This window comes from Conger conger, chromosome 1, assembly GCF_963514075.1.
Source record: "Conger conger chromosome 1, fConCon1.1, whole genome shotgun sequence".
In the NCBI taxonomy this organism is placed as follows: Eukaryota; Metazoa; Chordata; class Actinopteri; order Anguilliformes; family Congridae; genus Conger; species Conger conger.
Genome location: NC_083760.1, coordinates 73,985,654 through 74,012,111, shown reverse-complemented (window position 1 = coordinate 74,012,111; position 26,458 = coordinate 73,985,654). Strand labels below are relative to the sequence as shown.

Below are 26,458 nucleotides of genomic sequence, written 5' to 3'. Positions count from 1 at the left end.
GAGCAATACTCATGCTGTTTTTAAATTGACATTATATGACCAGGCTTCCTTAAGTTGCTAAATATTGGTCATCCTGGAAAGCATGCATATTGTTTTATTACATAGATGGGCACCATACAGTATAACAATGCAAAAAGACGGATTATAGCAGTACTGCAATGTTACTGTTGCACCACTAGGTAGAACCATTTTGCTCTTGACCAAGGCAGTTCGCTGAGAACAAGAAATTGCTAACTGCAACTTACCTTCTATATCCATGTTAAACAATATATATGTATTTATCTTATGATAAATATACAAATACTTCATTCAGTAGGTATAATTTGTTCGTTTTGCTGTTATGCAAGATGGAAGGTGTGAAATAGTTTGAAGGAATTTACAGCTACCGTACAAGCTGTTTAATTAGTACTTTCTCATTAATTGTCAGTCTGTAGCCCTAATACAGCCGGAAAATGTTTGTTTACGATTTATACAGGCACCGCTGAACAGCTATGCCAACAATTCCCATTAAGAAAAGGGGTCCTTGCTATGCAAAAAGTTGAACGGCCTGTAGCTAAATAGCTAATATTTGCTGGCTAGATAGCTTAGCTACGTACGAACGCAATATGTAAGGTAGCAAGTACACCTGCTGTGCATTATGGCTAATGGTGATAGAACCAATACAGAGGAATTGTTGCGAATTAGCAGTCGCTGGACACTTACTGTACTGTACACCGTAGCTATAAGTTTAGATTCGAAACTGCAAAACACGCCCCATCTTGGATCTGTACGTCGAATACAGATCCGAAATGGCGTCCAAAGCTCTTTAGTCTGTGAGCTGTATCGGATTTAAAGACCTGCAGGCACTTGATACGGACATCCCAGGCCTGTCAGTTGTTCAAGTTGAAAGAGAAACTCGGGAGTAGTGTGGGGGATTGTACCTTTCTCCAAATGGAGGTGGAAAACTGGAGATAGAACATTTTCAAACTCCGACTATTAAAGAGGTAAGAGTCGTAGTTAGCGGTCTTGTTTGGGACATTAGTTACGAGTGGTTTGGTTGTACATTTTGCATTTAAATTAACTTGTGAGTTAGCTAGCTGTAGAATTGCGTGTCAGTCCGTCAACCGAAACGAGACGAGGTGAAGAGTCAACGACATCTAAGCACAACAAAGTAACGTTAGACAGCTAACGTTAGCCCTATATATAGTTCAATATTAGTCTGTATTCCATGCATTTGCATCCAACGGGTTCAATGCACTAAATGCTTTTTAGATGAGCCCGTGCTTGATGAGTTTGTCAGCAAGCTGCTATTATCGGTCCAGTTAAATCAAACTAGATCAGATAAATATTTAACTTACTGCGTTTACCCTAGCGAACACCAAAATCTTAAAATCGCCGGTCATTCGCGAGAAGCAGAACTAGCCTACTCACTTGTGTAACGACGATAGCCTAGATAGTTAGCTCGCAAGCTAACAATAGCCGGACAGCCAGATTGATGGCACAAGTTGTGTCTTCAGCATGCTAAGTTTGATAGCTCGCTTGTGAGGGTGTATTAGCCCATGTCTGGAATTCAAAGGGGAAATCCTCCTGAAAAAGTATCCCTAGCTTGGCACTGATGCTGTGTGGCATCACATTCTGTCACGGATTTCGGTATAACGTAGATAGCTGGAGCTAGTTAGCACTAGATGTAGGGAGGACAACCGAAAAATTTATTTCCGGAAATCAACATGAATATTATGATTATTATCTCAGTTTAACCTTAAATTAACGTGTGGTGGACAATAATTCTGCTTGGGTTGAATTTTAATGTGACAAAATGACTGTTTTTGTGGCTTTTAAGCGCTCATTTTACCAGCATTCCATCAATGTTAAATGCTGGACCCCGACGGCACCGAAAAACAGGCAGATTTCACTGCCATTCCATTCTTTACGTATATGGAGCTCGAAAATGGTGACACAACAATAGCTTTTGCTGGTTTACTTCACGCGCTCATACATGGCAGTTGGTGGCAGTTCGAACTGTCAAAAGTGTGACTGGAGCCAGGTCAATATTTTTGCTGGGTACTCGGTATGTCCAGCCTTATAAGTCCAAAGTCCCTGGTTACTTTTTCATAGTTTCAATGGATTTTGACAATAGACATGTCAGACTTCAATCATGTTAACGCTCTCGAGCGTGCGTCAAAGTTTAGGTAGCAAATAACAGTGCTGTATCCTTCTGACGTCATTTACATAGCTACAGAACTGTCCGATCACGCCGAATCACTGATAGAAACAAGATGAATTAATGACGATTCAGAAAATGTATAACTTTTAAAGATTTAAATAAATCCTATGGTGGGACTTTTGCCATTTATGGACGGTACGACAGAAAATTCCGGTGCCGTCGAACTTAATCGAATGCTTTTATTTATATCGTTCGAATGACCAAGTGCCGTTAAAAAGCAAATTGTATGGCTTTGTGCTATTCGCGTATGCTAGCTACATCATGCTAACATCGTACAGGGACCAGTAAAGGCTTAGAACACACTAGCACTTAGTTATTGTAAGTTTGATCACCTCTACTGTAAAGTAAAAAAGTGGACAAATTACGTTTTCTGTGAGAAACCTATTGGCGAGCTCACGTGCACACACAGCGGTCTACATTCTAAAGCTCCACTTTGCCCTCCCTACTAGATGACAAGCGAATGTTGTCATCCAACGTGTTAGCTAGCTACTACTAGCCAGTAGTGTGGGTCCAGTCTCACTGTTTTGTCATTCATAGAGATGGATCGCTAAATATCCAGCTAGCATAGCTATCCAATTGGATAACAACATTTTGTCATATTGCAACCAAAAACAAGTCTAATAGGTAGCCTAATACTAATCTAAGTTCCGAGCTACGTAGTTTGCAAACCTTTCTAACGAGCGTTAACTGAGAGAACGTTAGTCATGTTGAAAATGGATTCTCATCCGTGTAGCTAGGTGGAAATCTACTATTGTCTGTTCTTTGTGATACTGAAAATTCGTGATCATTTTCCCTCTCTGAATGAGCGACTACAGTCTTAGTCGTTGCAAAAGTATTGAAACTTTGGCAGTTTAGCCGCACCACAGGATATTTGTTTGTTTATTGTTTGTGCAGCTGAGACTAAGCAGTTTCGTCGCCAAAAACGGAAACTCCAGTAATGCACCCTCCACACGCTGCTGTACCGCAATCAGTCACTGCCCATCACAGTGACACAGGACCGTTTTCTGGACATTGTGGTGGTGGTGTTCATCATTAAGAGATGGAAAACAAACCCGATCCTGTTCTGTGTAACATTGCACCAGTGCATTGTTCCTCAAGGGATTGTTGGAGCCTTAGTCTCATAGCATGGTCATCTTTCAGTATCAGGTAGTGGGATATGCCTTCACAAGGGAAGAGTCACTCAGAGTCAGAGGTGACTGGCATCCAGCTTTTTGAAGGCGAGACGGTGGGATGTCATTTCAGACCCATTGCCTAAAACATTTAACTTGTTCCTTTTGGATTTGAAGGTATGTAATGCATGACATAGACCTTTAAAAATTGAGACTTGGAGCACGGGAAGGTATGGTGTCATGGATTTGTCAGGTTGGCTGCCCTGTCAGCGTAAATTTAGTCTACTGTGAGAAGGAGGGAATATGTTATCAGAGTAGGAGTTGTCGGTGCTAGCCTCTTCATGAAGTTGCTGTGATTGCTTGCTAGGGTGGTGCTCAGTGCCAGGAGATGGGTTTGATTAAGACCATGGCCGTGACTACTCAGATCTTGGCCCTTGAAGTGATCATGATACCCACTGCTAAAAGAAGCGTTAACACTCACCAGCTTTTCTTTCAAACGCAAAATGTCAGAAGGCTGACCTGAGTCAACTTGTTCACCAACTTGCACTTCACCTGTTCAGGACTTCTCTCTCCATCTCCTCTGGTCCAGCTGTGAAGTTCTCTGTTTGATTGCCTATTGTTTATTCAACCAGCAGAACTGCTGACAAGCACATCTGATCACATTTCCTGGGTATTTTATCTCCGTCTATAGCTGCTGGAGTTTCTCAACTGAAACCCTCTAGTGGGATGTTATCTGTGATCCATCTCCTCAGACAGTTTGGGAGGGAAGGGAGGGCGCAGTGGGTAGAGAACGGTCAGTGTGTCGGCTTGATTGGGCGAAGGCTGCAGGACTGTGGCCTTTCATTAGTGCTTTCCTGGAGGTGGGTAGTTCCATGTGAACTCAACACGCTTTTGGCCTGCATCGTCACAGATCATAAGGAGAAACAAAATTACACTTCTCTTCGGATTGTCAATCAGGAAGATATGTGCTAATGAATGCTGTGCTGATTTGTGTAACAGGCTGTTGTTGTTGCTGAGTGTTAGAATGGTGATCTTTTAAACGGGGCCAAAATGAAACCGTGATCATTAACACTGTGACTTTGATCTTGCTGGTCAGATGGATATAGGGAGAGCTGGGGTCATTCTGTATCATTGCCCTTCAGTACAGGATCTACAGCAGCGTTCCCCTTATGATAAAGGGGATCTTTTTGTGATCTAATGCATATGGCCTCTTTATGATAAAGGGGATCCTTTAGTGCTCTAATACAGGAACTAATTCTGTATTAGATTTGGCGCTGTCTTCTCCTTACGATAAAGGGGAACCTTTAATCGTCTAACACAGGGACTTCTTCTGTATTGGATCTGAGGCTGTGGTCTCCTGATAAAGGGCCTCATTCTGCATTGTGGCGTTCAGTGCCGGGGCCCGTCCTCTGAAGCTGTGGGCCCTGCAGTCGTGCTCTGCATGTGTCTCCACTTCTGTGACGGAGCCCATCCCATCACTTCACACCTAGTCCCACTAGAGAGAGAGAGACACCGTGCTATTGGGTACTATTTCTGGTATCATTTGTAGGTCTTTGCATCACTGAACAGCTCCGCCTGACAGAGAGAATGAAAATCTACTGTGAGTTGAATAAGGGGGGGAAATGGTGTTCTCAATCAGGCAAGCATTGGGCAAAGTTTATAAGGTTTCCGAACAAATGTGTCCTGTGAATTCATTTGAGGTGAAGTTTCTAGTGATATTTATAATGTCTAAGGGAAGGATGCCTTCTGTCACACACAAGGAGGAATGTGGCCACACATTGTCCTGAGAAATTCAGAACCAAATCAGAACAGCCTGTAATCTTTCACTAGGAAATTCGTATTACCACTCTGTTCCTCAACCACATAGGGCGGCCTGTAGTGTAGTGGTTAAGGTAAATGACTGGGACACGTAAGGTCAGTGGTTCTAATCTACCAGTGTAGCCACAATAAGATCCGCACAGCCGTTGGGCCCTTGAGCAAGGCCCTTAACCCTGCATTGCTCCAGGGGAGGGTTGTCTCCTGCTTAGTCTAATCAACTGTACGTCGCTCTGGATAAGAGCGTCTGCCAAATGCCAATAATGTAATGTAACATGATTCCCATACTCAATAGTAAATTCCAATGGTAAGTCATACATTTCCAGCCATGGGTTGTTATTTAGTTCTTAATAAGAATACATAGTCACAAATGAGTAGTTTTGCAGTATTCAATGTCAAGCTGCTTTCAGTCAGATGATATGTTTTTTTCTGTAAGTATTTTATTTCTATTTGCAATTTTTCAGTTAGTCACTTGGCCCAGGCTCTTGCTTGCTCATTCAGGTACAGTGCACAATTTGTTCAGTTCATCAGTTTCAATCTGTCATTCCGCAGCCTGTCAGTATCAGGTCGACAACAAATTCTTCATACGTTTACTTTTAAATGTGTTAAATGTATAAAGTGTGGTCTCCATTTCAGGTGAGTACAGCTGCAGGATGCAGCCTATTATGACTTGTTTCTCTTGCTGTGTAGCTGCATATGTGTAAAAATGAGTAAAAGTGAGAGGGTGTTGCCTGCATGCAGGAACTTGCACAATGTCACGAGTGATGAAAAGTGAAAACGGTGCAGGTGGATCCAGCACAATGTGTCTAATGTCCCGCTGCATGGCTTTAACACATCCGTGCGGAAATGTGCTCGATATAAAAACCTGAGGCCTAGCCTTTTAGGTTTTAAATCTCTAGTCTTGTGTGTCAGTTGTGTTATGTTTTAATAGGTTCTGTTTTTAGAGGACCCCTTGGTGTCTGCTCTGCTCCATACACTGGACATGAAATCATGCTGCATGGGCAGTGGCGTGATAATCTACTCAGGGAGATTACTACTGCATTCCACTGTAGGGGATCGGTAGGATACAGCAACCCAGGAGCAACACGCACGCAGACACACACACATTTCTGTCCTGGGTCCCTGGCACGTGTGGCCCGTAGCGTGGACGCCATGTTCTGACGAGTCACGCTTCAGTTATCCTTGGTAAGACATGATCTGCACTGGAACACTGCTCTTTTGTGGGTCAGGAAAGCCTACAGAAGCCTCCTCAGACATCTCCCTTTGATCTTTGCTATAACATTCTCCAAAGCACTTTATCAAATCAAAAGCACATTTTGTTGTTGCAGACCTAATCAGTGCTTGGGAAATGGATATGATATGAATTGCCTTTCATTCTTATTTTCAAATACTTTTACCTTGAGCCGCAACTTTTGGTGCTGAAGAATCATTTGGAAACATAGGTGATAGAACTATAGACTTCTGGAATCCTATATGAAGAAGATGAGACTAAGCAATTGTCTGTTTTATAATGGTCAAGATGCATTATAACTTTGCAGGAGCACATAGCAGATGTTATATAAATAATTTAATCTCCGGCTGAACTAATCTTGCTGTGTCTTGTGACATACGTCTGAGACAAATGCCCATTCAAAATGTTTTACAAAAGCAAAGGGCAATTATGGTAGGGATTTTGGAATAATTTCACCTCTGATTGGAATTGTACTATTTGTAAAATTACAAAACAAAATTTTACTCTGAAAACTGCAATGGCTGTTCTGTGCTTGGCATGCATGAGTCTTTAGCGCAAGCATTCACCCATATCCGAACTATGATCACACATAGCAAGGTTCATTCATAGGTTATGTAATGTTTTTCCCCCTGGACAGGGTAGTTTTCCACTACACCTGGAAGAGCTATCTGGCTCTATTGTGTGTTTTTTGCAGCTGTGTACAGTTGTGGATGTGGGGTAAAAGGTTGGAAAATCGGCTTTAAAGTACTGCCTTTTTTGACTGTCTGAGTGAGTGACACTTTACGTGCTGTGACTGTTTGACTCCTCTTCCTCGCAGTGGCCATGGGTGACACGGACATGGAGCTCTCGGCTCCTCAGGTGGAGGAACTTCAGCAGAGCCCCTCCCCCTCCGCCTCGCCCTCCCCCAGCCACCTCCTCCACCCGGCCAGCGCGGGGAGCAGCGACATCCCTCGAGGCCCCAGCCCGCCCCTGGGCATCATCTCGGAGGGCACGGGGGAGGTGCCCGTGGTCATCGACCCCGAGGTGGCCAAGAAGGCCTGCCAAGAGGTCCTGCAGAAGGTCAAGCTTTTGAAGGGCGAGAGCGAGGGCGTGGAGGCCGTGGCTGAGCAGGGTCTGGTCAACGGGGACGCCCATCCGGACCCCGCAGAGGGCGGGGTGGTCAAGCCTCCCGAGATCCGGCAGGAGCCGGAGGAGCCGCTCCCCGGCACCGTGAAGAGCGCCCGGCGCCGTCAGAAGAACAACTCCTCCAAGCAGTCCTGGCTCCTGCGGCTCTTCGAGTCCAAGCTGTTCGACGTCTCCATGGCCATCTCCTACCTGTACAACTCCAAGGAGCCGGGCGTGCAGGCCTACATCGGCAACCGGCTGTTCAGCTTCCGCTACGAGGACGTGGACTTCTACCTGCCGCAGCTGCTCAACATGTACATCCACATGGACGAGGACGTGGGAGACGCCATCAAGCCCTACGTGGTGCACCGCTGCCGGCAGAGCATCAGCTTCTCGCTGCAGTGCGCCTGGCTGCTGGGGGCGTACTCCTCCGACATGCACATCTCCACCCAGCGCCACTCGCGCGGCACCAAGCTGCGCAAGCTCATCCTCTCGGACGAGCTGAAGCCGGCCAGCCAGCGGCTGCGGCGGGAGCTGCCCCCCTGCCCGCCCCCCGTGCTCAGCCACGCCCTGCCGGAGCACGGCCTCTCGCCCTCCAAGCGCACGCACCAGCGCTCCAAGTCGGACGCCACCGTCAGCATCAGCCTCAGCAGCAACCTGAAGAGGACAGCCAGCAACCCCAAGGTGGAGAGCAGCCAGGACGAGGTGAGCACCGCCCCGCGTGCGTTAGCGACCGCCCCGCACGTTAGCCACTGCCCTGCACGTTAGCGACCGCCCCGCGCTTTAGCGACCGCCCCGCGCGTTAGCGACTGCCCCGCGCGTTAGCCACCGCCCCGCGCGCATTAGCGACCGCCCCGCGCGCATTAGCGACCGCCCCGCGCGCATTAGCCACCGCCCCGCGCGCATTAGCGACCGCCCCGCGCGCATTAGCGACCGGCCCGCGCGTGAGCCACCGCCCCGCGCGCGTTAGCCGCCGCCCCGGCGGTTTACTGACGCACCACAACCCAGGATTCAGTCACGGCTGTCTGCTGGTTGTGCTTTATACTAGCCTGTTTCCGGTTCTTTCTGGAATATGAGGTATTATGACCCTGCAGGTCACATCTGCATGCATAGGAGGGAGTCTCTGCATCCCACATCTGGGTTTACTGGCTGGAGCTGCCAAGTCATGCAGGATATTTTCTGCTTGTAGCTGTTCCAAAGCCGCTGTACCTTTCAATTACACATTAGCACGGTCTCTTACCCAACCAAGAGCCTTTGTGAAGTGCATTTTCCTGCGAGTGAAATATTTTCACAAAGAACAATCAGATCATATTAATTTGTGATGACTTTACATCACCTTTATCCTGCTTCTATTAGTGTTCAATTTCCTTCACCCTCACTGTAAGTGTAAATGATCAATGATCAAAAGCTGTTTGGCAAGCTGAATGTATTCTATGTTCGCGCATATAGACATCATCACTTGTCGGAGTGTTTTTATAAGCACGAGATGCCTTGTTGTGATGTGAGGATCTGTGCTCCAAAGCTTGCTCTGTGTGTTTAGCGCTTAGCGCTGAAGCTCTCTTTGGGCGGGTCCCCTGATTGCCCATCTAAGTGGGTCACACACATGTGGCAGAAACTTCAGGCCTGACACACAGGGAGGGTGTGGGGGTAGACGAGAAATACCAGCATGCCTGAGTATGGTGAGACTGACCCCCCCCACCCCCTTCTGAGGCCCCCATCTCCCAGGAATGGCGCAGACCAGCTGGACCCCGCTGTTGAATTGGTTGAGCTCGTGCGATTATGCCAGGAGCCGGCCTCACGTCTGATTCATCAGAGCGTGTCTTTGCTACATCACTGCAGCTGGGGTCAGGGGTCAATGGAATGTTGGTGTCTGCTCTCAGAAAAGCTCTCTGGAGGATGTGTGAATATGTGCTGTGTGTTGTGGAGCCACATGTTAATCTGGGCAAATCGCTGAGGCCATCTGCCAATCATAAATCATTGTAAATAAATAAATAAAAACAGTGTGCTGAATCCATGGGTCTCGCAGGGTGAACACAGATCCAGGGAGCACAATGGCAGCATTGTGCCGTGCCAATCACAGGGGAACAGGTTGGTACTCTGTTCTCCACTCACACATCACTGAGAACCCATAGTGTCTCATCATAGCTGAGCTCAAATCGTGCGTGTAATCTTGGGTGGCATTTATCGTTTCTCCAGGGACATGGTCAGAGTCATTTTATTCAGTAGCTGATGAGGCCAGACTGACAGTCAGCTGTCACTCATTCTCTCCTGGGTGCTGTGGCAACGGCAGGGGCTGGGAACCAACCTGGCGTTGGTGGGGCACAGCAGATACGTGCGCCCATGCACAAGGTGTGTCCTGGGGGCCTAAAGGTGTCAGTGTGTCATAGCGTGTGGGCGTGTAGGTGTGTCAGTGTGTGACTCCCTCCCCCAGCAGAGCTGCTTTTAGGCCTCCTCCCTGGCAGGACTCATTTCATTTCTACCTTTCCCCGGAGGCTGAAATGAAATCCAGAAGATCATGGTCACTGAGTGGAGTGTAACCTCACCTCCTCCTCTTCCTCTTCCTCTTCCTCCTCTTGTGCAGTTGTGCTGACTCACTGCCTGGTCTTTCTCCTTCTCTATCTCCCTGTCTCCCTGTTATCCTTCCCATCCTCTCATCTCTAGCCTTTTTATCTCTCCAGTGCAATCTTTCTCTCTCTCCCCCCTCTGTCTGCCTTTAATCCCTGTCTCTATCACTCTTTATCAGTGTTTTTCCTCTCTGCTTTCCCTCCCGTCCCAAACCCCTCTCTGTCCGTCCGTGTGAAGTCGGTGCGATTCCCAGGAGTTTTATCAGTGGAGTCTGTGCTAGCTGAAGTGTGGTGTGCAGCTCACCTTGAATGACTCGGGTCTGGGGTTCGAGCAGATCAGTGTGGCGTGTCGGGTCTGTAAAGGATACCTGCCCTGAATCGAGGGCAGGCGCGTGTAACCTGACCTGCCCCGGCTGAACACTGGTATCAGGGCATTAGCAATCAATTTAACGGATCTAACACCAGCCTTGTAGCCGCTCTGTTAAACTGACCTCACTGGGGCTCTATGTCGGTTTGTGTGCCATAAGTGTACAAGGCACGTACTTGAGCTCATGAGCAAATATAAATAAAGGTTAAATAAAAGATATATGTTTGAATAATGCTAAATCCCTAGACAGTGATGTCATCAGGTGTTATGATATCTGTGTGTGTGGTTAGTGTGGTGCTGCAATTGTAGAGTTTGCTTGGTGAGATTTGGTGAGATTTGGGACTCTTGGCAGCTGTATTTGTCATTGAGCAGAATCTTGCTGTAGAACTGCGGTTATCACCCCTGTGTGAGGGGACTAGACCAGAGGAATACTGGAGATTTTTCTGGTACCTACAAAGCAGTCCGCAACCCTCAGCATGCTCAGACTGTTATTATACTGTCCAGCAGACTGACTGGATGTAGTACAGAAGGGGCTCTTATCCCAGATTCTCTCGTGTGCATTGGAATAGGACCGTGAAGCCACTATCCACTCAATGCCATGCATTCTGTTGAATTACATAAGGGAGTCCGTGAATTCCTGACATCACAGATTTTGTGGCACTAATGTGTGACAAAACACAGGGAGATTAGAGCTTCTTTCAGTGTGGAGTTACATCAGAGCACTGTGCTTTGAGTAATCCCTCTACTCCACTTCATCTCCAGGAAGGTCCTGCCCCATCTGTTCCTCTCTTTCCCTCTTTCTTTCAGGAAGGTCATTGTAATCGCCCCCTCCCCAACTCTTTGTGATATCCCTCTTATGCTGGCCTGATCACCAGGGTAACGGTTTCCCAGGATTCTGTTGGGCCATACGCATGGGCCTGGTGTTAAAGGAGGGATTTGAAGTTTTTTGGTGCCTGTCATTCAAAGACTCCTATCAGCAGTAAGTGGAAGGGGCAATTGAATTGAGTCGAAAACAAGATGTCATGCTCTAGCTAACTTGCTCAACGTTAATAAATGGAAACCAAAATTGCTCCTTGTATTTTTTATGTTATTAGTCTGTTTGGCAGAAATCTGTTCAGTGCAGAATGCCAAAACATTATTTGTAGCTCATTTTATTTGTGTGAGTTGGCATATTATGGGATTTTTTATTTATTTATCAGAACGCAAGTGAATTGGTGCGAAAGGCGGATTTTGAACTGTCCTACGTTCCAAAGACGTGGCATTCCACAGGGTATGGTCACCACTCTTACTGCTAGGCTGCATAGACATGTCATTTGTAGGGACAGCAGAAACTCCCCCACACACTGGAACTCTGTCAGGTTCTGTTAAAGTTGGCAGTGATGCAGTGGAATGTGTTGTTTTTTTTCCCCCTCTCAGCATGGACAATCCCTCCACAGTCTGGAGAGAAGCTGCTTAATCACTGTTATCATATCTGTGGAAAAAGAGCTGCCCGGACTGTACCATCCTGTCTGAGGGGGGTGTGTGATTGTCCAGAGCATTGTCTCTGAACTTCTTACTCCACACCCTTCTCCTCTGCCCGTATTGATCTCAGTCCATCTGAAGTGACGGTGGCACCCATGACTAATGCAAACAAGTTCTTTATAAATATGCTGATGTGACATCTGCACATCCCTCCACACATATCTCACTTCTGCTTTCTGCGGCTTCGTCCTCTCCTCCTCTGTCTCTTTCACATTCATCCCCTTTCCATTTCGTTCTCTTCGTTACCCACTGACTTTTACTCCTTCATTTCGATTGCCTTTCATCTTGGCTATGTTCTCTTAGCCATTTTTCTTTCCTCCTGCCTTTGCTCCTTTCTTTTCTGCATCCCTCCGGTCGGCTCCTGATCTGGCGTGTGACCTGCGTCATGTGTTCATCAGGAGCCAGGTCACATGCTCTCCTGCACCCCTCTGAAATCTCCAGTGCACCATGACTTCTTTAGTCTCAGACGGTTTTTAATTATTTGACCGTTCATTTTTGTTGTGTAAAAAGAAACGGATCAATATAAACCGTGCTTTGTTCAGTTCTTGCCACGCATTACCATGGCGATAGCCTTTGAGAAATCAAACAAACTGTAGGTTTCAGATGGGATGAGTGCAGCCAGACATTTCACACTGAGACATCGTCATACTTACAACAGCTTTGGTAGCTTTGTGAATGACTACAGTTTTCACAATTGTGAAAATAAGCATTAACATTCTCTTCAGCTTATTGAAACTAACCTCAGGAGCTGCATTCCTTATTCTTGTGACTTGTGTGAAAACTTTTGTCTGAAAACGAGGCAGTGGGGAGGGGAAATAATGTTTTGTATAAAATTAAAATGTTTAAATCAATGCAATCTTGGACATTTGCATACCCATGCCCACATTGCACTTTTGGCTCACTGAACTTACACAACAGAAGACAGAAGTAGAGCGCCCAATCAGACCACGGCAGCAGGATAAAGGATTAGAGCTGTGATCCCAGACACACCAGCCACAAGCTGCAGAGCTTCACATGACGAGGGAAACAGCCTCAGACGCTCCGGAGCCTCAGACGCTCCGGGGCCTCAGACGCTCCGGAGCCTCAGACGCTCCGGGGCCTCAGACGCTCCGGGGCCTCAGGCACTCCGGGGCCTCAGACGCTCCGGGGCCTCAGACGCTCCGGGGCCTCAGACGCTCCGGGGCCTCAGACGCTCCGGGGCCTCAGACACATTGGCTTTTCTGAATAATTAATAACACAAGGCTTGTTTACGACCACTTGAATATCATCCACCAGTAGTCATCTGGGTGAAAGTCCTTACATTGTCAGGGACCATAAAGCAGCCCTTTATACTTTTCTGATATGTCCCTTTGTGACAGAAAATGGGATATTTTTACACTTCTATCCCCGAATAACGGTTTTCGAATGGAAAGGTTAGTAGGTTGATTTAATGTCTAATTAAATACCCTTCAGCGTTTGAAAAGGGGTCAGAGTCCTTAATGACTTAATGGAATGTGCAATGGTTGAACGGTGTCCTATCGATTTAACTGTTTCACATGAGCCGGCTGTGTTTAATCTTGCACAAGAAGTGACATTGCAGGCATCTCCATGGTGACTGTGGCTGCCCTGCAATTTGTCACTGGACTCCAGTGATATTTCCCATGGGAGAGGATACTCACCCTCCCAAAATTTCACCGCTTTACATTTCCATTGTAAAAGCACAGTTAACAGCACAATATGTCCGGCCATTTACAGCTATTCCCAGACAGGACACTGCTGGTGTACTTAACCTGCATTGCTTTAGTTTATATCCTCTTGTATAAATGGATACTAAAAATACACGATCTGTGTGAATCCCTCTGGATTAGAGTGTTTGCTAAATGCCCATAATGCACCGTAATGTAGGCTAATGTTACATTCAGATTGGATTGGGGAATGAAAGCTCTGTGTACTTAATACAGCCGTTCGTAATGGACTAGCCGCCTGGTCTTCATCTGTACAACGGAGAGGATGATTAAGGGGATCACCAGCTGTACCTGCATCCGTTTGCAGTGAGGTACGGGCGTGGACCCAGAGAGGTGATTAAAGCAGGCCTACTGCTCCGTTTGGCTGTACCTGCGTTTACATTGAGGGACGATCCCCACACAGGGCGGGCCCCTGGCTGCCTCAGGCCCCCTGGCTGCCTCAGGCCCCCTGGCTCAGTGGTCACAAAATCCCCGCTGAGGTCAAGCTGCTGCTGCTCCTGGGATTACTCAGAGGATCTAGGCCGGGATAAGTGACGCAGCAATCCACAGTGTCCATCCGTCTGTCTGTCTGTGTGCTGTCTGTCCCCTCTCCCTCTGTCTGCACTCCGTGTCTCTGCACTGAGTGATTCACGTGGATGTCCCCACCTCAAAAGCAAGCGGTACACTTCACTTCAAATGTATTTACTTAGTATAATTTCACAACTTGGCATGATAGTATTGAATTTCCCATTTTATTAGTTCTGCTAGCAACCCTATTTGTCGCTGGCAATAACTTCTGACCACTTCAATTGTATATACAAACAAACCTGCCATTAAGCTCTGGATGACTGCCAGTATTTTGGGGAAATGCTCTGGAGGGGAAGCGCTGTGTATATATAGCTGGAGGTTAGAATGTATAGCGCTCGGAGACTATTATTAACCAGGCCTACTTATCATCCATGACAATAAGTTGTTTACATTTTTGGGGGAAACATTGGTATGAAGCCTCACCCCAGATGCTGATTGATCAACTGTCCCTTCCTGAAGTCAGGAGCACAAGGCACGCTGATAACATTGAGACTTTAGCTTGATCGCAATTCCTGCAGACCAGTTGCAGCATTTTTAGTAATGAAACAAAGACTTGTGTCAGGCATGTACGAATCAGTCTCATCTCCAGAAGACTTTTAAATGGTTTTGTCAAGAATGTCAGTATGTGTCTCCCTGTGTGCGGTCCAGGCTGTCGAACATGATGTGTAGGAGCTGCTGCAAAAGCTTGTTTCCTCATTGTGTAGTGTGCCGAGGTGTGACGTGGAAAGCTGGGAAATGGAGTCTCTGCTCTTCTCCAGTGTCTGGGCTGGTGTGAAAATGAGCGGCTGACAGCCGGTCAGGAGCGTTTCTCAGTCTGGGCTGATGCGTTACGGCGTGGTCACCACCCTCCGGCGCAGTGAAGCCATTCGGTCCCTCTTATTCACCATTATCTTGTTTTTGTCTCGCCCTCCCCCTCTCCCCATGCTGTAACCCTCTCCTTTCCCAGGGTGTGAACTCCAGCACTGATAGCCTTGACTCAGAGCCTGGTACAGTAAGTCCACTGCCTCCTTATTGTCCTGGTGCTGTGGATTGTGGGATGCTGGCTGACTTCTCTGGCCTACTCTACAGATGCCCTGTGTACATTTGTGTGGAGTAAATTTACTGTCAAAATCGTGTGACCATGGAATGAAAATGTGTATCACAAGATGCAATGAAAAATCCTGCAGGTTACATAATCAGAATACTTGTAGCATGTTTCACCTAGTTTGTTTGTCCATTAAACTCTATCAACAGTAAGGCTATTATTTATGTACGATCTAGTTTCAGATCTACATCTAAAGTAAACGATGAGCCGATATTTCATGTCGTCTTCAATAGGTTTTTACATTTATCGGCCATGAGATCCACTTAGTGTTTCATTCTATGGTCAATTGATTTTGCTATGAATATCACTCCATTCTTTAGATCTGTCTCAGATAAAACATTTATGCATGTCTGACTCAAATTCAACCTGACTCATTATTTGCAACCAATTCCACCATCAGTCTATATATGATAAAAATATTATACAAGAACTTGTGACTTGCAGATGAGTCAATGTTTTGACTGAGTCAGGGGCAAATCTTTCGTTTTCCGGAATAATTGTACAACATTCACCTCAAGTTTGTAGCAGAATAGAATTTCTCTGGCATACTTCTCAACAGCAAGTTTGAGATCTGGTATCTCAGGTAGTGCAGTTCTTTGCTTCAAACTTGAGGTCAGTGGGAGAGAAGGGCTCTGTAATTGGGCATGTGGTAATTGGGCGTGGCCATCTCCAGGTCTGTGGCCTTTCCATTGGCTAATGCAGAAAAATGATGTCATGGGTTGTGAGGAGTGCTTTTGTTCTCGCTGAAGCACTTGGGTGAATCTCAGCTGGAATTCCCAGTGATAAATGTTATTGGTGGGTAGGGGACTGTACAGCTATTTAGTAATTCATTATCTGAACTATATTCTCTCATTACACGGTCACTGAATTAAAAAATGTATCAACATCTCTGTTGGTGCCACATAAGGAGTACTGGACATGTGACTGAGTTGGTTTTTCCATTTTATTGTGTTTACTTTTTCGTCATTTGTGTGTACAGTATAGGGATCATAGGTGCCCATGCAGAACCTGTTTATAAAAGCTGCTGAATGGAAGGAAGGCTGATGCATTTACCACATTGTACAAAAATTGATAGGAAATTAAAGCTGTTAAAGCTGTATGTAGGAGCAGTTCTTATCCAGTTCCTGTGGATATTAGCCTTGTGGGTGATTAGTAGGTAGGTAGTACCATACTGGTTTTCCTTTGATGCTGAAGGCATATTCTTTGTCTATGTTGCCTGTGACATCCACACCTGGAATGTGAGATGTGTCAGAGTGAAATCACACATTTCCTCCAGCAGCTTCTGATTGCAGGTTTCTTTTTATTCTACATAGGAAGTTAAATAGATGTCTTGTTTTTTTGGAAATCTGTAGCAAATCTACATTGTACATTGTACATTGTACAATGTACATTGATTTCTACAATAAACACAGAAGACAGACAAGTGATTTTTTTCTTGTTAATTATGTTAATGAGTGTGTTTGTATTGTTGCCCATAGCTTGGGTGATAAATTGATCCTAGAGTGTCTCCAATAGTGATGGTTGTGTAGAGGAGGGGGGGGGGGGGGGAAGTAAAAGGGCTGTAACTGTGGCTACAGTTTCCATGGCATTGTGAGGGAGTGGTCAAGATGAACATAGTGGCCTATCACAAAGGGCCTTCAGATTTGGGTGTGATGACAGCTTTTGAGATCTGTCAACAGACAGACAGTTAGACTGATTTTTCACATCTCTTATTTGTGCTGTAAGGTTGTTTTTTTATTAAGGGGTCAGCTATAACCAAAAAGACTCAATATCACAGTATATTTTAGTTTTATCAATTGTGCAGATACACACTGAGTTTATTGTAGTTGAACACCCCTGTTCTGAGGTGACTTGGCTCAGTTCTGGTGTGGTTGCAGGCATAGGAACCCACGTCTTCAGTTCCAGAATGTCCCCTCTACAGTAATAGTTGTAATTAATACTCATATTCTGGAGCATTCTGGTGATTACCTATGATCTTTTTTTCTTTGGGTGAAATTATATAAATGAAGAATTGACAGTAGTATTTAGTAATGTTTGGGCTTTTCTTGAAATGACTGGCATCCACCTTTTTCTTTTGAAAAAGGCGTATGTCTATATTGCCCCCTGGTGTTCACTCTGTGGTATTGCATACCGTACTAACACCTCATTTTCTTTATTTTTGTCTGCAGGATTAGTTTGTTTGGCGGCACGGATGGCGCAGTGGGTAGCACTGTCGCCTCACAGCAAGGAGGTCCTGGGTTCGAATCCCCGTCGGCCGGGGCCTCTCTGTGCGGAGTTTGCATGTTCTCCCCGTGTCTGCGTGGGTTTCCCCCGGGTACTCCGGTTTCCTCCCACAGTCCAAAGACATGCAGGTTAGGCTGATTGGAGAGTCTAAATTGCCCGTAGGTATGAGTGTGTGAGTGAATGGTGTGTGTGCCCTGTGATGGACTGGCGACCTGTCCAGGGTGTATTCCTGCCTTTCGCCCAATGTATGCTGGGATAGGCTCCAGCCCCCCTGCGACCCTGTTCAGGATAAGCGGGTTCAGATAATGGATGGATGGATGGATGGATTAGTTTGTTTTCCTTCCAGACTTAAATACCATGTAGTTCACCTTATCCCACACTGCCAGCTCACTGGTACAGCTGTGCTTCTTTGTTTGACCTACTTCAGTGAACTTCCTTTTTGTGCGTAGCAGTGATTTCACCACAAACGTCTATTCCATGGTTACAAGAAGATTCATGACGCCTAATGTTATGATTGGGTGACTGTGAAGCAGATGTGGGTAAACCTGTCCACATGAAGCACGTCTGTGGTAATGTCATTTCTGTCCCCTGCTTTGGTGTTACTGCTGTGAATTTCATTCTCTGACGAAGAGGGACACTGAGGAGCAAAGAGGAACACTGAACTACGTGAAAGACCAAAAAAAGCGCTGGTTTTCATGGTCACCTCATAACTGAATGTCTTTCCTCTCCTCCACCCCCTCCTTCCTTTCCTGCGTGTGGGGGCAGCCCGTGCGGTTGACGCCCCAGCGGGAGTTCATCAAGTCCCTGATGGGCATCGGGAAGCGCCTGGCCACGCTGCCCACCAAGGAGCAGAAGACCCAGCGGCTCATCTCCGAGCTGTCGCTGCTCAACCACAAGCTGCCGGCCCGGGTGTGGCTGCCCACCGCCGCCTTCGACCAGCACGTCGTGCGCGTGCCCCACACCCAGGCCGTGGTGCTCAACTCCAAAGACAAGGTGAGCCATCGGGCCTGCTGCGGGCGATGTTAAAACAGGAAACCAGGAGATAAAAATGTCATTGGAACAGAGTGACTCCGGGAAATAGTGTAACAGTGACTTTATTTTCACAACAGTAGCTATCCCATGATGAGGCTCTTATTTTAATTATAAATGTGATTTAAGTGGGGCTTAGTCTTTTAGGTCACACTAGCTGCAATGTTCTGAACATGTTCTGAACCATGACTACATAAATATCAAGCTGAATGATCAGAGGTCTTATCTAAAGTAACATAGATAATCTCTATCAGCCTTTATTTATTTTTTATATAATTTTTTTTTTTTTATTAATTTTGGACTTCAGATCTGATCTGTCGATGTTATATGTCTGTCTCTATGTGCTGTGCCTGTTTTTATGTAACACCACCAACAATGATTTTCTACCGAAAACTAATTTCCCCACGGGGACAATAAAGTACCTACTACTACTACTACTACTTTTATGTTCCATACAATCTAGCGGTAGGTCAGCATTGCTTAGATTTGCCATAATTAGATAATTTGCCCAGTTTTTTGTTTCTTCATTCACATAGTGACTTTTGATGTTGATGTTCCTTTGTGCGGCTGCACTGTGTGTCCCATCCCAGGCACCGTACCTGATCTATGTGGAGGTGCTGGAGTGTGAGAACTTCGAGACGTCAAACGTGCCGGTGCGGATCCCAGAGACGCGTATCCGCAGCACGCGCTCCGTGGAGAACCTTCCGGACTGCGGCATCACGGCCGAGCAGCGGGCTGGGAGCTTCTCCACCGTGCCCAACTACGACAACGACGACGAGGCCTGGTCTGTGGACGACATCGGAGAGCTGCAGGTGGAGGTGCGCGCCTTCCTGTAGCTTTCAGGACAAAATAACTTCCTGTCAGTGTTTCAAATGAATGTTTTTTTTTATTTCCATTTCACCAATATCAACTGCATAATTATGATGAATGAGTGTAATTTTAGGTAAAAAAAAAAAAATCAAAAGATTATTTGTTGAAATTGTTTGGGGGGGGGGGGGGACTGAACACTCACTCATGCTATTAAAGAATTGAAATCCATACTAGGCTTTAAGGATCAAAGCATCATAGGGGATCAACTGACTAAACTGCCATGAGAATACTATGAATACTAAGGTATACAAGTTTCTTTAACACGGTGAATGGTTCATTCCATGTTGTATCTCGTTGGAGACGGATGTGGAAACCCCTGCCGCCGTGGGGCATTTAAACTTTCTGTGCCCTTTTGTTCTTGGCCGTCATCCTTTCCCAGGATGATTGCTTCAGCATTGTGTTTGAACCTCGGTGTTCTTTCTCACGGGCCTGTGTGCTATGCGTTGAGGAGCTGCCCCCCCCTGGCGCTCAGAGCAGCTTCAGTGACTGTGTGTGCTGACGAGGCCCCTGTGGTGGCTGTGCTCTGATCTCCCGCTCCCTCTGACTACAGCTCCCAGAGATCCACACCAACAGCTGTGACAACATCTCCCAGTTCTCTGTGGACAGCATCACCAGCCAGGAGAGCAAGGAGCCCGTGTTCATCGCCGCGGGCGACATCAGGTATGGCGCTGCGCCAGGAGCAGGGGGAAACGGCGTCACAAGAGCGCTTCATGTTAATATTCAGATTTCAGTGCTTTGAATCTGGATTTTTGAAACCACTGAGCATTGAATGAAGCTTTCTGCACTTCTGCATTTGGACATATGATGTTAAATGTTACGACAATAGACGTTTTGGTTTTGGTGCAGTGATGTATTGGAGTTGATTTAAGTTTGATTCATTGATCATATTTATTTTGGTGTGTGTCTGTGTGTGTGTGTGTGTGTGTGTGTGTGTGTGTGTGTGTTTGTTTCTCCAGGCGGCGTCTGTCGGAGCAGTTGGCTCACACCCCCACCACATTTAAGAGGGACCCGGAGGACCCCTCAGCTGTGGCCCTCAAAGAGCCCTGGGAGGAGAAAGTCAGGTGAGTGACCCCACACTTCAGAACTCAGAACATTATCAGTGAAGCAGTGATGTATATAAACCTTCACACTTCTCTCTGTCACAGACGAATTAGGGAAGGCTCCCCCTACGGTCACCTGCCGAACTGGCGTCTGCTCTCTGTCATCGTCAAGTGTGGAGACGACCTTCGACAAGAGCTGCTGGCCTTCCAAGTGCTCAAACAACTGCAGGTAATGTCACCATGGGGACCACCCTCACAGGTCACCTAATTTAACTAAATTAACAGTGGTAATTGGATAAGAATATCTGTCAATAACACTATTAAAATGACTTCAGAATGACTTGATGACATAAGAAACTTGCTTCACTTTTACCAAGTGCAGACACCAACCCATATGATTACTGCTGTTAGCACTACTTCCCTTTATCACTAAATGCGATTCCAGTTGTCTAAATGGACAGTTGCATCTTATTTTAATGAAACTGTCCAGGTAATCTGGTGCTGTCAGTATTTCTGCGGTGCGGGTGAATAAGTCTGGTCTCTTCCTTTCCTGTGCAGTCGATTTGGGAGCAGGAGCGGGTTCCCCTGTGGATCAAGCCCTACAAGATCCTGGTGATCTCGTCGGACAGCGGCATGATCGAGCCGGTGGTCAACGCCGTGTCCATCCACCAGGTGAAGAAGCAGAGCCAGCTGTCCCTGTTGGACTACTTCCTGCAGGACCACGGTAACTACACCACAGAGGCCTTCCTGACCGCCCAGCGCAACTTCGTCCAGAGCTGCGCCGGCTACTGCCTGGTCTGCTACCTGCTGCAGGTGAAGGACAGGTGAGACGGCTCCCGCGCTCTGTTAGCGTTTCTCCCCGTGTTCCTGTGGGTTTCCTCTGGGTGCTGCGACTTCCTCCCACAGTCCAGAGACATGTAGGCTGGCAAAAGAGAGATGAATCTCAATGTGACTACCCCAGTTAAATCATGGCTACATTTAAAATGTAAATATACGGACCATCATGACTACAGCGGTCAATGAAATCAACTGTAATCTTTGATAGAATTGGATACCTACACCTCTTGCTTTGTCAATAGGAGGAATACTGTTTTTCTACCAACATCCTTTCCTGTTAGTCTGTGACAAGTGTCTCACTTGTTTGGTTTCTCATTTCTTCCCTCTTCCTCTCTGTGTTGATTTCGACACGTCTCTGTTCCTCTCTCCGTGACTCTGACACTTTCCTGACCCTGCGCTTCTGCTGCGTCACGTGCGTCTCCTCCTTCCTCCGTCTCTCTGCTCCTCTTCCCTCCGTCTCTCTGCTCCTCTTCCCTCTCTCTCCGCTCCTCCTCCCTCTCTCCACTCCTCCGTCTCTCTGCTCCTCTTCCCTCCGTCTCTCTGCTCCTCTTCCCTCTCTCTCCGCTCCTCCTCCCTCACTCCACTCCTCCTCCCTCTCTCCGCTCCTCCTCCCTCTGTCTCTCTGCTCCTCCTCCCTCACTCTCTCTGCTCCTCCTCCCTCTGTCTCTCTGCTCCTCCTCCCTCACTCTCTCCACTCCTCCTCCCTCTCTCTCTCCAGGCATAACGGGAACATCCTGCTGGACGCCGAAGGCCACATCATCCACATCGACTTTGGCTTCATCCTGTCCAGCTCTCCCCGGAACCTGGGCTTCGAGACCTCGGCCTTCAAGCTCACCAGCGAGTTTGTGGATGTGAGTAGGCTGCTGGTTCTCTGTTGAATTAGTTCATAAATCAGCCTCATTCAGTGTAATGGTGCTATCTGGTGCCACTCTGCATTGTTTGTCGAATTGTGATTATCAATGTGATCTTCAAATGTGCCCTGCAATGGACTGGCGACCCGTCCGGGGTGTATTCCTGCCTTTCGCCCGGTTTATGCTGGGATGGGTTCCAGCCCCCCTGCGACCCTGTTCAGGATAAGTGGGTTCAGATAATGGATGGATGGATGGATGGATATCTTCAAATGTTTACTGTTGAGATGAATTGGTGTGGATTTGTCCTTGAGCCTTTTAAAAGGGCTGCCATCAAGCCACCTAAAAATGACATGTGCTTAATTCTATACACATTTTCTCTGTAGAAAGATTTAATGATATGCAATTTTGGAAAAAGTACCACAATAATTGGCAGAGCACAAGATGTCTGGTAATTTGCATCTGTACAATTTCTCAAGTGTTGAAATTAAGGTTTTAATAAGCCATAATGGTCTTGCCTGGAGGCACATTGATTGTATAATGACAGCATTATTATTTATTTCCCTTACGTTTGTTATGTTAATGTATGGTGTGTGTGTGTGTGTGTGTGTGTCTCAGGTAATGGGTGGCCAGGACGGGGACATGTTTAACTACTACAAGATGCTGATGCTGCAGGGCCTCATTGCAGCAAGGAAGCACCATGAGAAGGTGGTCCAGATCGTGGAGATCATGCAGCAAGGTAGTCGTACCTATGGATTTCTGGCGTCCCACAGACACACCAGCCCTGCAGGGGCCTGCGTCTGAGCCCTCAGCTAATCCAGACCACTCATGGCTGAGCTAGCTAACCTGAATGAGCCTCAATGGGGATGTTATGCACGTACAGTAGCCTGATGGCCGGAAAAGGCAACCGTTCTGTAGCTGTAGACAAGCTTTGGCCAGTTTCATGCTTGGGTTCAGGGTTTTGTGCAAAACAAATTCCCTTTGCCGCAACAAAGGAGTCGGAGGCATTCAGTGACAGCATCCCCCTTATTTATCTTTCATTCATCAGCCTCACTCCTCCCTCTTTCATTTGTCATCTGCCTGTCTTTTAGTGTAGTGTCATCCTTTGCTTTGAATTCCGCGCTATCTTGTTTTTCCCCAGTTCAGGAGTATATGCTGCATTGCTTTAGTGGTGTAGGGCTTGGACTGTTGTGTCATGGTGTTGGCCATTAGACTGTCGTCTCATGGTGTAGGCCTTTAGATGGCAGTGTCATGGTGTAGGCCTTTAGATGGCAGTGTCATGGTGTAGACCTTTAGATGGCAGTCTCGTGTTGTAGGCCATTTGACCTCAGTGTCATTGTGTAGGCCTTTAGATGGCAGTGTCATTGTGTAGGCCTTTTGATGGCAGTGTCATGGTGTAGGCCTTTAGACGGCGGTGTCATGGTGTAGGCCTTTAGCCTGCAGTGTCATGGTGTAGGCCTTTAGCCTGCAGTGTCATGGTGTAGGCCTTTAGCCTGCAGTGTCATGGTGTAGGCCTTTAGCCTGCAGTGTCATGGTGCCTGTGTGACCCTCCCTCCCTCCCTCCTTGGTCCTCCTGCAGGCTCCCAGCTGCCCTGCTTCCACGGCTCCAGCACCATCCGCTACCTGAAGGAGCGCTTCCACATGAACCTGACCGAGGAGCAGCTGCAGGTGCTCGTGGAGCAGATGGTGGACGGGTCCATGCGCTCCATCACCACCAAGCTGTACGACGGCTTCCAGTACCTCACCAACGGCATCATGTGAACGACACACAGACACACACACACACACACACACACACACACAAGCGAGCCGGATAGAACTTGTGTACACAGACTGAAGGAGACGGGAGAAGCATACAGATGACAGACTGCGCTTCTCCCGATGCTGCCTTGTGTGTCTCATCTCTGCCTGTGGACTGAGAGCTCGGCTGCACCCCCTGGGTTTGAACAGACCAGGTCCCAGCTGTGCAGTTCTCCTCAGCCCCACCTCCTCACAATTTACCCCTCCCATGTTTTTCACCTCAAGGCTACGAACCCCTTTCTCATACACTTGTGGTTTAATTGGCCTTTGAGGAACGTGTCCATAGTCATGTACCACTCAGGTCTTCAGTTTTACTCTGCCCTGGCCACTGCCCATGTTCCTTGCCCCCCTGCATGGCCCCTGCCTTTGGAGTCTTTCTCATGGTGTGAATTATTTGGGTATGGACTGTGCATCAACTGTGCAGGTATGAAATGGTGGTCCTCATCATTCCTAGGGAAGTTTACAGGTGTCCATCAAAGTGTCACTGCAGTGGATCCGAGTCAGAACCATGGTGATATGAGAGGACTGGTAAAATCCATGTGGGGCCACAGGATTTGCCCAGCTTCCCCTTGTCCAGGGTCCAGTATTCACAACAAGTGTGATCAGAGAGCTACAGAGGTGTCAGTGCAAGCTTCATAACAGAGTGACTCTGCCTTGACAAGTCCAATCCAATTCAGTGCAAGTGCACTGAATTATTTCTCCACTGAATTCTGCAGTATTGTTAAAGTCTGATTTGGCAGTAGTGTTTTGGAGTCGTACTTTAATCAGTAGGAACTGCAAGGTCTAATGCCTTTCATTCTATATTGCTCACACAGTGGTCTAGGTCTTTGGGTGGTTGGCAAGAGGATGAGAAAGTATAGGAATAGGAACAATTTATTTCTTCCCTTACAAAGCTTTACAAAATAATTAGAACACTGACAGTACACGCATCCTATTGCATAATAGGTATGATGAAAATGACTTCCATTTCCAATTAGTCCCCTTACGAAGATTTACAAAATAAGGAAAACACTTGCAGGAATCCTATTGTGCAAGAAGAGTAGAGTGTAGAGTTTTTAAATTAAAATGTGTTTTTAAGGTATTGGAAGCACAAGAGTAATCCTGAGACTAATTCCTATAACCCTTTTTGTATAGACATGTTAGTGGTCTAATTTTGATATTTTTTTGCATTTCAGGTACGTAGCATCTGTTGTCATGCTGAACTAGCCTATATAATTGCATTCATAACAACTCATGGAGTGTAGAACTAAGAGTGGTAAAATGTAATCTAATGTATAGATTCAGCCAAAGATCACTGCTGTCTTCTTGTTTGGTAGCTTATGGATGGTGCATATTGCACCACTTCCTACTGCCAGGTCTGGATTTCATATGTATAGAGAATTTGAGCAGTGCTGTGGTTCTGGGCTTCTACCTGTCCTCATAGAAACCCATATGATGTTTGAGTTTGGTTCATGAAAACAGTGATGTTTAAAAGCACATACTCGATGGCAGGGGCTTTCAAGATGAAGAGGGACATTTTTGCACGCTCTGAGCCACATTAAATCTCACTGGGCTGAGAAACAAACAGGTAGCTTGGTTCTCTGAGGGTAGAAAATGTGTTTTCCTTGTATACCTAATCCTGGAAAAGGCACATTGACTATAAAAGCAAATGGACATGACAAGTGAAGAAATGCATCGATCACTTCAAGCTGAACTCGTGGATGGGAAGACCAAAGTGTGAACAATCTGTCAGGCTGAAGTTCTTTACACTTGTGTGGCGACAAAGGAACACGTCTGTCTTTGCCCCCCATAACCCCTTCGGCCTCATTCTCAAATGTATAAACCAATTGACAAAACTATTGGTAACTTTAGTTCATACAATCGTCATGATGGCAATTAAACCACTAACTCAGAACAGCAGTGACGACATTGAAGAAATTAAGCTGCTGTTGCTTGTATCTGATCAGTTTGTGCTCTAGATGCAGTGTAAACTCCCCTTGTATTTGGGTAGGAGGAAGATTTACGATTTACCGTGGTATTGTTTTACAAACCCAAGCTAGCCAAGAAAGAAATGAAATCCGCAAAAAAAGAAACAACCTGGAGCTGTACATGTGTTGCTTTTTCTTGTGTTCCTTTCAGTTTTTTTACATGTCTCCTTAGTCGGGATTAAAATATTTTCTCTGAAGTAATACTTAAGTGTTTGTGATGCAAAATGTTAAGCAAGGTTCGATTTTTCAAGAACATTAATTTCTGCTGGTGCAGTTAATTTATTTCTGGTATGACCCCTGAATCTGTTTCATATTTGTGCCCCACTCATCTCAGCAATCAACATTTTCCTGTAGGATGAAGGAGTGGGAAAGAAAAGCCAGTCTGGACCAGAACATTCCTATCAAGTTAAAAATAAAACCTCTGCCAGTTCCAATTTCTTTTAACTGCCATATAATGGATCAACTATTTGATCATGTGAATGACCTCCCTTAAGCCTTTTTGATTAACACATTTACTTGTCTCTATAGCTTTGCTAACCATGTACACCAGTGGTA

General features: G+C 46.4%; 1 protein-coding gene across 4 annotated transcripts; it reads left to right on the top strand.

The window, feature by feature from the left end:
* Positions 1–624: 624 nt before the first annotated feature.
* pi4kb (phosphatidylinositol 4-kinase, catalytic, beta) lies at positions 625–26,029 on the top strand. Of its 4 annotated transcripts, none has more exons than XM_061261423.1 (11): positions 625–983; positions 7,176–8,167; positions 18,278–18,505; positions 19,132–19,353; positions 19,962–20,071; positions 20,368–20,472; positions 20,557–20,680; positions 21,010–21,275; positions 22,007–22,139; positions 22,755–22,878; positions 23,716–26,029. In XM_061261423.1, exons 2-11 carry the CDS (start codon positions 7,181–7,183, stop codon positions 23,895–23,897), a joined length of 2,481 nt encoding a protein of 826 aa, XP_061117407.1. In that variant the 5' UTR covers positions 625–983; positions 7,176–7,180; the 3' UTR covers positions 23,898–26,029. The 4 variants fall into 4 exon arrangements, with proteins under 4 accessions (XP_061117407.1, XP_061117381.1, XP_061117398.1 ...); XM_061261397.1 differs by having other exon boundaries at positions 626–983; positions 19,132–19,359; XM_061261414.1 differs by having other exon boundaries at positions 628–983; positions 19,132–19,359; positions 22,755–22,875.
* The last annotated feature ends 429 nt before the right edge of the window (positions 26,030–26,458 follow it).

Excerpts from the sequence above, each read along its gene's own strand:
- pi4kb (XM_061261397.1), top strand. The coding sequence starts at position 7,181 with ATGGGTGACACGGACATGGAGCTCTCGGCTCCTCAGGTGGAGGAACTT. Across the intron at positions 18,506-19,131 it reads TGCTCAACTCCAAAGACAAG|GCACCGTACCTGATCTATGT; the intron begins GTGAGCCATCGG and ends GTCCCATCCCAG. Across the intron at positions 20,072-20,367 it reads ATCGCCGCGGGCGACATCAG|GCGGCGTCTGTCGGAGCAGT; the intron begins GTATGGCGCTGC and ends TTGTTTCTCCAG.